At 52.0% G+C, this 14,068-nt stretch overlaps 4 protein-coding genes across 4 annotated transcripts; 1 reads left to right on the top strand and 3 right to left on the bottom strand.

Annotated features, from left to right (window-relative positions):
* Positions 1 to 20: 20 nt before the first annotated feature.
* Positions 21 to 1,425, bottom strand: DACRYDRAFT_82927 (PEBP-like protein; the record flags this gene model as incomplete). The annotated part of the gene is made up of 5 exons (XM_040776598.1): positions 21 to 573; positions 622 to 700; positions 755 to 937; positions 988 to 1,061; positions 1,125 to 1,425. 5 exons carry the CDS (start codon positions 1,423 to 1,425, stop codon positions 47 to 49), a joined length of 1,164 nt encoding a protein of 387 aa, XP_040625920.1. The 3' UTR covers positions 21 to 46.
* A 152-nt stretch (positions 1,426 to 1,577) lies between these two features.
* DACRYDRAFT_82924 (uncharacterized protein) lies at positions 1,578 to 2,398 on the top strand (the record flags this gene model as incomplete). The annotated part of the gene is made up of 4 exons (XM_040776597.1): positions 1,578 to 1,664; positions 1,716 to 1,896; positions 1,946 to 2,209; positions 2,267 to 2,398. 4 exons carry the CDS (start codon positions 1,578 to 1,580, stop codon positions 2,371 to 2,373), a joined length of 639 nt encoding a protein of 212 aa, XP_040625919.1. The 3' UTR covers positions 2,374 to 2,398.
* Positions 2,399 to 2,732: 334 nt separating this feature from the next.
* On the bottom strand, positions 2,733 to 9,037 carry DACRYDRAFT_118311 (subunit of DNA dependent RNA-polymerase). The gene is made up of 11 exons (XM_040770559.1): positions 8,723 to 9,037; positions 8,415 to 8,613; positions 8,043 to 8,362; positions 7,676 to 7,993; positions 7,379 to 7,625; positions 7,156 to 7,330; positions 7,029 to 7,108; positions 6,957 to 6,978; positions 6,800 to 6,908; positions 3,121 to 6,748; positions 2,733 to 3,072 (listed from the first exon to the last, which is right to left on the bottom strand). Exons 1-11 carry the CDS (start codon positions 8,813 to 8,815, stop codon positions 2,951 to 2,953), a joined length of 5,313 nt encoding a protein of 1,770 aa, XP_040625918.1. The 5' UTR covers positions 8,816 to 9,037; the 3' UTR covers positions 2,733 to 2,950.
* A 352-nt stretch (positions 9,038 to 9,389) lies between these two features.
* On the bottom strand, positions 9,390 to 9,935 carry DACRYDRAFT_110346 (uncharacterized protein; the record flags this gene model as incomplete). Its single annotated transcript, XM_040769041.1, has 5 exons — positions 9,390 to 9,428; positions 9,470 to 9,560; positions 9,608 to 9,634; positions 9,683 to 9,825; positions 9,900 to 9,935. 5 exons carry the CDS (start codon positions 9,933 to 9,935, stop codon positions 9,390 to 9,392), a joined length of 336 nt encoding a protein of 111 aa, XP_040625917.1.
* Positions 9,936 to 14,068: the final 4,133 nt, after the last annotated feature.

Below are 14,068 nucleotides of genomic sequence, written 5' to 3'. Positions count from 1 at the left end.
CTCATTACCGCACGCTCAGCACAATGTGCACAATTTTGTCCAAGCCCTAATAATACCTCCTCGGCCTCCTGCCCTCTTCGTCCACGTACGGATCTCCCTGCTTCAACTTCCCGAACCTCCTCTCCCCCACGCCAAACACCCTCTCATGAAGCGCCGTCACGCTTTCGTCCCACACCTCGCGGAACATGTGTACTCCCCCACCGCCAACCTCCGCGCCCGTATGGAGGGAAGTGACTTCGCCTACCCCGTTCCGTTTTTTGCCGTGCCCGGGGAGGATGGGTTTTGGTGCTCCTGGGACTGGGGAGCCGGAGAGCGAGTACTGGCGGACGAAGTCGCGCAGGTTGAAGTTGCGCCGAAGGGGAGTTTTGAGTTCCGTGAGTAGGGCGCGCTGGGGGAGGAGGAACGTGGTGTAACGATGATATCCCGAGCCTTGCTGCGGGTGAGGAGGAATGTAAGGCAGCAGCGCGGGGGGGAGGGCGATCGGCGAGGAAGGAGAGAGGCAGGAGAGGGGGATGTTAGGTACTAGCCAGTGGAGAAGGGTGCTGTAGGACTGGGTTTCTGGTGAGGGGACATCTGCGCAGCGTTAGGGGAAACGGAGGAGGGAAGGAGGGGCGGACAGACCAGGATCGACCATCACTAGCGTGTAAAAGCGTTCTTCAGGGTGGAAGGCGGTCACGTACAATTGGGGCTCCTTAGATGTCTGTGAATACTGAAGTCAGTCGCGCTCTTAAGGAAGGGACAAGACGGGGCAGACCTGTGAAGGAAGGACGAATGTGCCTGGCTCGATGTCCCCTTCCTGGCAGACGACATCGTCTTTGCCTTTGATTTTGACGACCTCCTCCGTTCGCTCAGTAGGAAACTGGAGGCGCATGTCAAGGGTAGGGTCGACCCAGGGGAGGACATCGGGTATGATGTGCATCTGCCAGAGGCGCTCCATCTGCGGGAAGAAGGGTTAGGAGGTGGGAGGGAGGGGAGAAGGGGTCGTACGAGGAGATCTAGGACCCCTTCTTTTCGCCATTGTTGCTCTCTTAGATGTCGATATACCGGTTTGCTCATATCCCCTGTTCGGTATCAGCCCATGCCCCAATACGCCAAACACCAAGCATTAGGAAAGAGAAACGCACATAATCCCATGTTATGCATCCATCTCACTTCTGGGTCATTGATCCATGCCTCCACCTCCAGTCTCGCAATCTCCTTCTTCGATCCTTCTGCCGCTTCTCCCGTGAGAGAGGGGAGTTCCTCCTGGAGCGAAGAGATACGGGCAAGCTTGACGTCTCTGTCTTGGGCGAGGAAGAGGAGTGCGTGGTCGTATACTTCGAGAGCGCCCGCGGGTAGAGGGCGAGTGTACGTCTGTGAGGAGAAGAGTCTACGTTGAAGCTGTCGACGGCAGAGGGACGCCGTCCTCCTCGCTGTGATGTACATGGTGTATGTTGATGAGGCCAATGTTCAACCGATGAAAAATCATTCAGGGTCCTTCTAATTTTGGAAATGAGAAATTCCGCTTCCGCCGGTGTGTTCATTTCAGTTGTGACAGTGACAGTGACCGCTCATCCGTATACTTTCATTTGTCTACAATGCCCTCCTTAGCATTGACAATATTCCTTCTCGTACTATTCACACAAATTATATCCTGGGTAGGACAAAGTGTCCTAGAAGACTGCGTACGTCCTCCCCTCCACGTCTCTTGCCCATTCACTCATCCTAGTGCGCAGGTATTCGCACTCTATATCCGCCTCATCTCCCCTGAGCCCTCGAAGCGTCAGGCCCAGCTACGCAAGGAGGTATTTGCGGATAAACAGGACCTACTGCGCACGAGTGCCCAGGACGAGTTCGCCAAATGGGCCAAGCTGAGACGGAAAGTCGACAAAGGACTTTCAGAGCTTGAGAAACTCAGTGCGTCTCCCTCTCTCATCTCCTGCCTTACTCCGCTCACTCGGAACAGACGCAGCGATCTCGAGCCAGAAAAGCGCCTTCTCACTCAGGTTCAAGGTCATCCTCTGGCTCCTCACCTCCGCAGCACCGTACATCCTCACATTCTACTACCGCCGGGAAGCGGTGTTCTACCTCCCCCCGGGCTTGTTAGGGCCGCTAGAGTGGTGGATGTCCTTTCCCTGGGCGCCGAAGGGGAGCGTTAGCTGCGCGATGTGGCAGTTTGCGTGCAGGAGAGCGGTGAAGACCGCTGCAGGGCTGGGGAGGGAGTTGTTTGGTGAGCTTCCTGGGCATTTGACGTTTACCGGGAAAGTGCTCATGTACTGTCCTGCAGTGGTTGTCACCCAGAGAACAGCGGGAATGGCCATGCCAGGCTCAGGGAAAATACCGGTACCAGCTGCAGCAGGTCCGAAACCGGAAGGGAAGGAGAAGACGCAGTAGGTCGGGGTGCAGGGTGGGCAGTAGGGCTGTATTTCTAATGAAGCTGTTACCTTCTTGTTTGCAGAAGGATGCAAGGATGCAGAGTAAGGAAAACACAAGATGGGGAATAGCGGGCTACACACACGGTCCGAATGAGGATGCCGGCGGCTTGCGTCCGTCAGTCTGAGTGGGACTTGAACTTGCGTAAGATACAGAGTGAGCGGCAAAGTTATTCTGGTGGTGGGTTAAGCCATCCTGGTAACCGGATACTGTGTGTTGGGGAGTAAGGACAGAGGTTCTTTGTCGGCATCCGGTGCCAGCAGACGGACGCCGTGTTCGTTCATGATCGCACAAACATTTATACAAACTGTCCTCCTGGGGACGGATACCATTGCAAGGAACTACAGGGTTTATGGATGTGACAGGAACTGTAAAGTACGCACAGGACAGGGAAAGTGGTGGAGATAACTGGACGTGATCGGTGGTTAGGAGGCGATGGATAGCGGTCGAGGGATCGATGGAGGGAAAAGGCAACAAGAGAGGTTATGGAGTGCATAGATGAAAGGCGTCTACAGTTGCTCATTGTTCGCACCACTGCTTACTCCCAAGAGGGAGACGCTTGGAACTTCTGCTTGGATGCGTACCCGGAAGTGTTCTGCCCGTTCTGTTGGTTACCACGAGCGGGACTCGCTGCTCCCTCATACGCTGGCGACGTGGGGGCTGTAAACTAGTCAGTGACAGGTTGCTGTGAATGTTTGAGAGACTCACAATAAGCAGGAGATGCTGGCGAATAGCTCGGGGATGTAGGAGACATCATTGCCGGTGATGTGGGCGAGAACTGCGTCGACGCACCGTGCACCGGCGAAGTGGGGCTGTAGCGTGGACTAGTAGGTGAAAGATGAGGGGACGTAGGTGAGTACTGCGGAGATGTGGGGGTGTATTGTGGAGATGTGGGCGAGTATTGCGGGGACGTAGGCGAATACTGCGGACTCGTAGGCGAGTACCCAGTGGCCGCCCGTGGATTTGGGGACGTGGGAGAGAAGGATGGGGAGGTAGGTGAGAAGTTCGGCGACGTAGGGGTATAGGCCGGACTCGTTGGGGTGTACGCAGGCGACGTCATCTGGAGGGCGGGAGACGTTGGCGAGTACGTTGGGGAGGTGGCCATGGCGGCAGTGCGACGAGGGTCGTAGAACGGCGACGTGGCCCCTGCGCCCAACGGGGATGTGATGAAGGGCGATGTTGCGCCACTGGTGTATCCAGGTGATGTTGGCACGAATGGAGACGTAGGCGAATACGCCGGCGACGTGGGAGCATAGCCTGGGGAGGCACCTCCGAGACCGGCTCCGAGGGGGCTTTGCCCAAGAGTAGCACGGTATGAGAACTGCGAAGTTTCGTCCGCGCCGGCCATGACCAGGGGCGAGAAAGCGGCAGCTTCTGCCCTGAACCCTCCCTCATACACCGGCGACCGATCATAGGGGGTCATTGAGCCGGCAGCAGGAGTCATGCCTCCGTCCATGGTAAACTCAGCGGCAGTAATGGCCTCGTCGATCGGCACGTCTTTCAACATATCCATGTCCAGGTATACGTCAAATGCCCCCGTACCCAGCGGCGCAACTTGCCCAAACATGATATTCTGGGCTATACCGCGGCAATCATCCTTCTCACCCATAGCAGCGGCCTCGAACAAAATTTCGACCGTCTCTTCGAAGGAACAACGCATGAGCGCGCCAGCATCTGTTCGATTGATCCCATGACGTGTGATCGACATCAAGGTGCCGCGATATGTCATAATATCACAGAGCAGGGCGAGATGGCGGAAGTTTACATACGAACCGTCGAACTCGAGCACTTCACGAAGTTCCGTAAGGAGCACTGCGCGCGCTGCTTCAATGCCCAGAACTTCGAAGCCCTCGAGGAGAGAGTTCGTGGTCGTCCTTGTGGCATCGACTCCTTCGACACAAAGAACTTTCTTTAGGTTGATGCCCTCCGTTTCGAGCATCCAGTCGTCCTTGTCAGTGCGGTAGTCACCTTCGGGTGTCAGCACTGTCTTGCTGTCCTGTACCATGAAAGCTCGGCTGATGCCGTCTACACCACGAAGACTGATTGAGTTGAGCATCGTGTTTTCAAGCTTGCGCAAGAATACATCTTCCTCGATATTTCCAGATTCATCCTTGTCGGACTGATTGTTGATGACACGGCACCGAATAATTAGCTTCTCAGCGTTGTCTTCCGACCAGATGACAAAGATGTCAGATTGGAAGGCCTCTGAAATCTTGCTCGCGACGTAGCTCATCTCGAGCTTCTTGTCAAGTATCTGAGCTCGATCAAGCTCTAGACGCAGCAACCAAGGCGACTGGAGGTTCATCTTCTGTTCAACCTCCTCGTCGGGAATTGAGAAGAAGGCTTCAACGAAGTCACGGTCTTCTTCAATGCGGGTCGTTGACGGCTCAGGATCGTAATAGATCTCGGTCGACTTTGTAATAGTGCGCAGAGTAGCATGTGCAAGCTCGGTGAGGACAGCCTTGGATGCCTCGGGCGATATGGCGACATTTGGATCGAGATACACCTTCAGACGAGGAGTTTTCAGGTGGGTAGCAACGTTGATGATTTCCTTCAACCGAGGCACACCGAGGGTCACGTTCTTGCTGGACACACCAGCATAGTGGAACGTGTTCAGCGTCATCTGAGTGGCGGGTTCTCCGATGGATTGCGCCGCAAGTACACCGCACATTTCTCCAGCGTGGGCACGCGCACGAAGGAACTGTTGCTCGATTTCTCCGACAATGAAATCGAACGCAACCTTCTGCAGTCGATGTTCCTCGATGACACGACGAACAGCAAGCTGTTCACGCAACATGATTTGGAACAGGAGTGTGGCGTCTTGCTGCATGCGCATAGCAAGTGCGTGTTCTCCTGGCACAACCTTCAGCCTGGTGCATAGTGCTTTGACCTCGTCAATGATATAGACAGGGTCGAGGTCACTGGATCGTCGACGATCGATTTCGAAGGCTGCCTTGGCATTCTGAACAATACGCGAGATAGGGACTGGCAAGACCAACCGCTTCGGCGGGCCATTGGGGAAGATAAACGTGCGCAGTAAGCGACGATCATCTTGCAGCTGTTGAAATTCTTCGTCGAGCCGCTTTTGGACATCAAACTCCTTTTTCGGATCAATGATCCCAACTTGCAGAGCATTTCTAGAGAAGCCTGCACCGGCACCGGCGAGAATATCAACCCGGAAGCTCTTTTGGAATACCGCGTCACTGATTGTGAGGAGCGACATTTTCTGTTCTTCGACATGGGCTGCGTCCATGCCGTCCTCCCCATAGGTCCATTGCAGAACATCTCCCAGAGAGTTCCGGATGGTACCATCGTAGGCAACCATAACATCCTCCATGGCCTTCACCAACCGACGCTGGATATAACCAGTCTCGGCAGTCTTGACAGCGGTATCAATCAGACCTTCACGACCAGCCATGGCATGGAAGAAGAACTCTTGAGGGGTGAGACCTCGAAGATACGAATTCTCGACGAAACCGCGAGATTCGGGGCTGAAGTCGTCTTTTGTGAAATGGGGCAAGGTCCGATGCTTAAATCCGAACGGGATACGTTGTCCTTCAACGTTTTGCTGTCCCACCATGGCAGACATCTGGGAGATGTTGATGAACGAACCTTTGGAGCCGGCCGTGACCATGGTCTTGACATTGTTATCGCGCTTCAGACTCTGCTGGGCCGACTTGCCGGATTTGTCACGGACTTGATTGAGGATACCGTTCACGGAAGCTTCGAAAGATTCGCGAATGGTCATACCAGGCCTGGGCTTGAGCAAGCCCTTGACGGCCTCTTCCACAACTTTTCGCACGTCTTCTTTCGCCGTCTCGATATTCGTCATGATAGACTTCTCGGTGGGCTTATCGGGGACGGTGTCGCCGATGCCAATAGAGAAGCCATTATGGAACAACCAGTAGTTGACGACCGTCTGAATACCGCCGATCATGTCTCGGGTTACTTCAGGACCTCGTTCGCGGAACACCACGTGGATGAGACCGCCAGCAGAAGAGCCAACAATACCCTTGTTAAAGATACCCATCATGATCTCGCCGTTTTCGATGATGAGGGCGTCATCGTTGATCGGGTTTCCGATGGAGAGGTTGCCATTCGCCAGATTGATACCTTGAGGAATGACAAGGGCGATGATCTGTTTGCCAGACCACATGGGTTTCGGCTTGATAATGCACGGGTGGGGAATAGTGCCGTCCCAGTCAGGTACCCACAGGAGGATGTTTTGCACAAGTGGCCAGTCCAGGAAGATATCGCGCTGGGTCATCTTATAGATACCACAAAGGGTGTCCTGCACAATCCCCATGACTGGTTTGTTCGCTTGTGGTGAGACGATCTGACACTAGTATGAGACGGAACTCGCAGAGCACATCAAGCGAGAACGAACCTGACGAGGCACCCATGCAATTTCCTTCAACTCGGCGCGCGTCTCCTCACTTTGAGGTACGTGCAAGTTCATCTCGTCTCCATCGAAATCTGCGTTATACGGCGACGTTCTGTTACAGGTTAGCATGGCCAGATGTCCAGCCATTGCCTATACTTACACGGAGAGATTCAGTCGGAAAGCTGAGGACGGATTAGTATTATGACGCAGGCAAGAGAGACGATGTGCTCACTCGAATATGGCATCACCCTAACACGATGGGACATCATCGACATCTTGTGCAACGACGGTTGTCGATTGAAGAGGACATAGCTGAGCTGGATGAGCATGGCTCTCAACGTAGAGGAGGAAATACGCACTCTCCGTCCCTCAAGTGCCGCTCCACCACCCAGCCAATCTGCAAACTAACATCACCCCTCTTATACCTCAGATCTATACGTTCGCCCGTGTCACGGATGATATACCGCGCGCCGGGATATTCTACAGGGCCATTTCGAACGAGTTCGGTAAGCCTTTCAAGATTATACTTAGTCACTGTGCCATTGTCAGTACAATTCGATCAAGCCAGTAAATAAGACCGGCCTCGTTCAGGGTATGTTAGCGTCATTGCAATACTTCTAGGAACACCGACTTCGTCCAGCGCGATGTTGGGGTCACCAGTGATGACAGTACGGGCGGAAAAGTCGACACGCTTGCCCATGAGGTTACCGCGCAGCCGGCCTTCCTTGCCCTTTAACCGTGAGCGGATGGCCTTGACCGGCCTTCCGCTCTTTTGCATCGCACGAGGTTGGCCAGCAATCTCGTTGTCCATGTATGTTGCAACGTGGAACTGTGCAAGTTTAGAACGGCCAGACAACTAAGTGTCCAGCCATCACTAACCTGGAGAAGCTGCTCAATCTCCGATACAACATGCGCCGGTGCACCCTCGGCATCATGTTTCCTCAACGTCGCGCTGGTCTTGAGGATGTCCGCAAGCTTGTACGTCAGATCGTCCTCACTCCGTAGTGAGTCGGACATGATTGACGGTCGAACCTGCGGAGGCGGGACGGGGATGACGGAGAGAATCATCCATTCTGGTCGGGCGTATCGTTCAGAGAGACCCATAAGTCGGAGGTCACTTGTCGGTATCTTCCGCAATATGGAGTGTGCCTCGGCTGCGGTGAGCAGGCGTTTTTCCGGCTGAGCTAGCTTGACATCCTGTGCTTGCTGTTAAATACAGTTTGGAAGCATCGAACATGTCGCGTACCTCATCATCATCATCTCCTTTCCGCTTCTTGTACACCAAGAACAGCTTGAGCCCATCCTTCCTAATCAACGGCTGTATGTGACCACATCCACCATGCGAAGGTTTCTGTGGCTTCTCCGGGTCCTCTTCCTCCTCCTTCATGTCGTCCGACTCGCACAACATCTTCCCCTTACAATACTCCCAGACTATCTGCAACCGCCTCTTGGGGTTATCGGCCCGCTTCACGAGGACACGGAAGGTGTCATCCCCAATATCCGCCTTGAGCTTGCCACAATTCACACAGATACACTCAAGGATTTTCTTTACTTTGACCAGGAAGCCTGAAGCGAGAACATTAGTCATCCCTTATCACCCCCGCGCCCAGATGCGCACCAGCATGATAGACCGGTCTGGCCAATTCGATGTGACCAAAATGTCCCGGACAGTCTCCCGGCCCCTCGCCACACGTCTGACACTTGTAGTTCCGGTCAATCGTCCCCATGCGAGGATCCATCAAGCCCCCCACACGCGGTCGATATCCCGACTCGTCCATCACCTCCGAATGCTCGATCTTCGCGACAGAGTACGCTTTCTATTTGCATGCAGAATGTTCGCATGGCGTGTTTGAAGGTGGTGGGAAGAGAGACCAAGGCGAAGAGGACACGTCAGCGGTGGCAAGCATTTGTGGTAAAAGCACGCACAATCTCCTCAGGACTCATGATCCCAAACTGCACCTCGCGAACCTTGTGCACAGGCGCAGCAGAGTACGTCACAGTCTGCGCAAACATCGACATCTTGGCTTATTTCGAATGTGGACAAAAAGCGAAAGCGAGAGCGAGGGCGCGGGTTGTTCACAGGTTTGCGTTTGCCTAAAGCCGGATCGTCCTTCGCTCGCTGAAACAGCCTCTAACCAGGCCTAATAAGGCACACAATCGTCCCACTTGTCGAGTAAATCCACCAGTATCGGACACTGATAAGAAGACGAGGAGGTATACGACTCCGGGACGAAGGTGGTGTACAGGGCCAACGAGACGATGAGCTCTTGAGCGCGAGAGTGGCGCGGGCATTGTCCCCTCCTGCGGAGGCAAAAAGTCTGTTTCAGGGCCGGCTCTTCCGGGACTCGTGAGCGTCTTTTGGTGAGTGACGATGACTCGCTCGAGGGAGTGTGTGCGCTTCCTTGAGAAGTGTGGGGATTGCATCCCAGGTAAATTTATGAAGTGAGATCTAGGTTACTTAACATACGTTCATATCTCGATTCATTAACTTCCTTTCCCATCATTGTATTCTTTCACGCCGTCCCCGCCACACCGTCCTCATACAATCGTTCTCCTCGGTGCCTTCCCTTCCCTGCCCTTCTCTACCAATACCTCAGAAATACGGCCTCGAACCCTTGTTAATCTCCGGTGTCTGTCCCCCCATCAGCCCATCAGCCCATTTCAGTCACAAACCTCTCCAGAGCTCGAACGACCTACGCTAGCGAAAAACTCCCCCTCCTGGGCGATACTGCTAAACTTCTTCGAATGCGGCGTGTGCTCATGTCTCCCCAAGTCAGCCCCATCGGCCTTTCATAGTGCACGAGAACTCACTCCTCTAGTGCCATTTGGCTCATATACCTGCGACTCATCAGCCCCACCGCCCCTACCATGATACCATGCACTCACTCCTCATACATCCAATACGTCAGCCCATCCTCCGAGACCGCAACATTCCAAACCAAACACTTCGGTTCCAACTTCCTCACAAGATCCGCAAACTCCTTCCAGGCAAGTTCGAACGCCTCCCGCTTAGAAGGCTTGATCGTGAACTAGTGCTCGAACTCCAGGTTAGCGAGCCTTCCCCGCGGCTGGCCCTTTGTCCTGGGCGCGTAGGAGGGCGTACCTTGGCAGTAACGACAACTCTTGGATCGGAAATCATCGTCAAAGAGTACTAGTGGGTTTCCGTTCACATGCCGGTCTTCCACAGCTTTTATTCTCGACCGGTGCATGCCCCATATGCATCCGGATGTCCGGATGTCCGACGGGGGACGGACGCCGGGTGAAACGAACGGATGACATCATCTCCGATCCGCTGGTTTGAACCTGACGGTCAGACCCGTTTGGCACTACATGCACAGTAGTAGTGATCGAGCCTGTCCAAGCGCCGATCCGATCTACACTCACTACGTGTCAGGGTCTGCTTGTGGAGGCAGATTTAGGCGTTCTTATATAATCTAGGGTTTACTAAGAAGTAGTGACACTATACTGTCTGCCAAATAGTAATCCACATGGCTTAATAGTATATCTATGCTTACCTGAAGTTTACATACACAAGGAAATCTGCAACTGCAAGAACTATAGATAACAAGATTCCTCCTGATTAGAGTACATAACTCATTATTCAGCTGAACCTACATCTTATCCTTCTCTAGCTTGCACTAGACATGATGTCTGACTCAGGGTTCTTTCATCAATGATATTTCATGATGGAGTGGAATATCATTGCACTGTCAAGATGCTAGATACACTTTTTTCATCATGGCCAAAGCATAACATGGCATACAAGCAAGCACTAAATGTTCTATGATTATCCCTTCTAGTGCTCCTTCTTCTCCCCCCAGATACCATCAATGAGCTCCAGCACTGACTGCTGACAAATGAGACAGTAGAGGAGAAGGGGGCTAAGTAAATGTATTAGTTTAGTGCATATAGTGAAAGTCCAAATATGCACCAATTGTCCCTATGACCTTCCATGGATGTGCATGAATGAAAGCACTGGCACCATTGACCAATCCCATCAGGCCTAAAAGAATAAAACCCCACAAGATCATGCCCCAGTGTTGCCATGTATGGCCCCTCCTGTGCATGAGGGAGCCCAGCTGGGTCACCCAGCCAATAGAGTGCCCTGTTCCTGTTTGCAGGTCTGACCAGCATTGATAGGACAGCAGTGTTGGGGAGAGGATAGATAGATGTCTACTGGAGACACCTCCTCACTGTGTTTGCAATGCTCTTGGTCCAGCAATGTCATAGCAGTGTTGGGAGGGATGCTGTCCAGCAACTTGCAATGCTGATCAAGGTGATCAACCTGTGGAAACATTAGCAAGTTCTCAAAGACAGCATGATGATATTCCACTCCATCATCATGCTGTCCAAATATTGGATTTGCACGATGAGGAAGGAATATCATTGTACAAAAGAAATAAGACTTACCTGACGACGCTCCTCCAGAACCTGCAAGGGAATGTCTTCCCCTATATGCACTGCCTTGAATGCATGCCTCATTGCAGCAGCAATCATCAGTCAGTTGGCGACCATCAAAGATTCCTCCTCATTCATCATGCTGATGCTGTGTGTTGTGGATGCAGCAGCCAGGACTCAGTTCCATCCTTGCTGCCAAGGGGGATGGTGCTCAGTGTGCTGGTGCTGTCCATCCATTTTGCTCCAGGTGCCTTCTTTCCCTTTTCCCTCCCATCCGCAACTTCTTCCTTCTCCTCATCAAGATTTGATAGCTCCTCTAGAAATGCCATGATGGGGTTGTTGGTCATTGTACTCGTTGGGGAATCCATATTGTTTGAGCTTGCACTTGATCTTTGTTTTTGCTTGAGACAGATGAGAGTAAGAAACTAAGAAGGATGTAAGTAAAGATGGTATAAGGATGCCTTGTGCATGACCCACTGATGTGGTGCCCCAGAATTCCAGGCTTCTCCCCCTATTTGCTATAGGGGAACAAATGCAGCCATGAGGCTGACATGCAGCGTGAGCTCATTCATTGGTCTTGCTCATTTTCTCTGCCATTAAAAAATATTATGCTGATGGAATATCATCACACTGTCTAGATGATGTAGACATCCTGATGAAACAAGCCAAAATAGTACTTTGCAGACAAGAAAATGGTGGTGATATTGTGAGATGAGTGCAGAAGTCCAATATCCTGACAATCATGTGATGATACCAGGGGTCAAGGGTGGAGGCCCTTGCACAGCAAGCAGATGATCTTCTCTTGACTTAACATCCACCTCCTCAAGTCCTCACCCTTCAAATCACACCTGAAGTACTGAGAGAGTATACTGAAAGACTACCTTGGTGAGATTTATCTTAGGTCCTTGACCCTTGGCATGTAACTTTCTAACTCTCTATCAGTCTCCTCCCAGACAAGGGTTATGACAGCACCAGCAATCTCCTAATGGTTCATTCCAATCTCCCTCTCATTGGGCCCATGGCTCCAGGTCAGTCATTGTTCTTGTCTAGGAGATCAAATACTGAAGCTTGGATAGATAATCTGCAGTCTCTCCAATGGGTTCAGCATGATGTCATTCCACTCTGCTCCGGGGTTCACCTCTGGGGCACTGCACACAGGCCCACAGCAATGGTGCCTAGTGCTCTCATCACAGATGGTGACAGAGGCACCACCATCTTGCTGCTCCATGTGGCCCTGGGTATGCATTGTTCATCTGGATTTTGGATTTGGGGGTGGCTGGCTGATGTGAGACTCAGATAACCCACTGCTCTGTCTTCAGGGACAGTGTGGCAAGATTCCACTCCATCTCAACAATGCTTGCCTGTGAGGCATTGATCTTGCTGAAGTGGCTCTGAGGGGCTCCACTGACAATATTATCAAGTTCATTTGTTTCATTGAATCAAATTGCTTGGATCTGAGGAGCATGCCTCCTCCGTCTCAGCTCTCATCCTCAACCCTTACTTCTACCCTTAAGCAGCTCCACCAGTCCCCTCCTATTCCTCCTCCAGGTTACAGACTGGTATGACCAGTTCATTCACTCCCTCCCCATGTACAAAGCAGACATCCTCAAGGACACAGCAACTATGAAGGCGGGACCTTGCCAACAATCCACTACTACCACCACCTCCTCTCCCATTACCACTAGCAACTTGCCTCCTGTCAATGCAGTTTCCCACTCAAAGTTTATCCAGGCACCCCCTCCCACCCACAAGCCTTTTATGATGGGTTACCAAACTGGACAAACAGCCAGGGCAGCATTTGTGGCAGTGGCAGAAGATAATGCTCTTTGAATCAACCATGCCAGCCAAGAATGGGCTTGCAGGGTTTACCTCTGGTTCAAGACACTTACCACAGGCTATTCTCAAGTCACCACCACTGACTTGGGTGATGACCAGCAACTCAATCATGCAGAATGTGGGGTTAGGTCTGTGGAACTGTGAGGGAGTCTGCAGGAAATCATTATTCAGACCCATATGCCTACTATGCCAATTCACTTGTAGTCCAAACACCAGATTTGTATTAGGACTGTCTGATCTGTAAGCACATTCTTTTTCAATGTATTGTGCTACCTGCTTGATAAGCAAGGACCTACTCTAGTGATGAAATGAGATGTGATTGTGGACCCTTGCATGAGACTGTTGATATTAACATTGATATCCTGATGTTGACTCTCTATAAATATTACTGCTGAAATCATACTCACTGACACTGTATTAACTGCACCTTGCTCCTAAATTCTTGCTTCATCATGTGGAATACCTTCAAACTGCTGTTGACCTGGGCTACCAAGCTATTTGCATGTGGTAGACTTCATGTCAGCTGATCTTGATGGTGATCATCACTGCACTGACACAGCAGATCCGCATGTGGAATGGCGAGTCCACAAAATGGGAATACATGTTGAGTGTCCCAGGAGTATGGATTACAGGTGAGTTTATCAACCCCTTCTCTTTCAAAAACTGACATTCACCCAGTCCATCCCATCCAGCCTGCATGCTTCTGAAATGGCAGCCCAAGGCATGCACCAGGTGTCCATCATGTCAACAGACCAGGAGGCTATGGCCCAGCTCCCAGTCATACTGCAAGCATATGCAGATGCTGGATCTGCATGAGGCATCCATACTTGATTTGCTTCTAAATTGCTGTACAGCCTCTCAGTCAGAATCTCAGACAGCATGGGTTGCTGTTAGGGCAACACAGGCTGACTAAGTCTGCTCACCTAAGAGTGCCAAGAGTCTAAGCAGGCAACAAGGAAGTGGAGTAGACCTGATGACTAAGGCCTATCTACAGTATAGGTACCTGTGGATGATCCTAAGAGACCAAGTCTGAAGAGA

The sequence above is a fragment of the Dacryopinax primogenitus genome (genome assembly GCF_000292625.1).
Source record: "Dacryopinax primogenitus strain DJM-731 SS1 chromosome Unknown DACRYscaffold_17, whole genome shotgun sequence".
Classification (NCBI taxonomy): domain Eukaryota; kingdom Fungi; phylum Basidiomycota; class Dacrymycetes; order Dacrymycetales; family Dacrymycetaceae; genus Dacryopinax; species Dacryopinax primogenitus.
Note: the sequence above shows the minus strand (reverse complement) of the source record. Positions and strands in the feature narration are given on the sequence as shown.

Coding starts and splice junctions, on each gene's coding strand:
- DACRYDRAFT_118311 (XM_040770559.1), bottom strand. CDS start 8,815: ATGTCGATGTTTGCGCAGACTGTGACGTACTCTGCTGCGCCTGTGCAC. Junction 7,994..8,042: donor AAGGAGATGATGATGATGAG/GTACGCGACATG, acceptor CAGCAAGCACAG/GATGTCAAGCTAGCTCAGCC. Junction 3,073..3,120: donor GCCAGCATCTCCTGCTTATT/GTGAGTCTCTCA, acceptor ACTAGTTTACAG/CCCCCACGTCGCCAGCGTAT.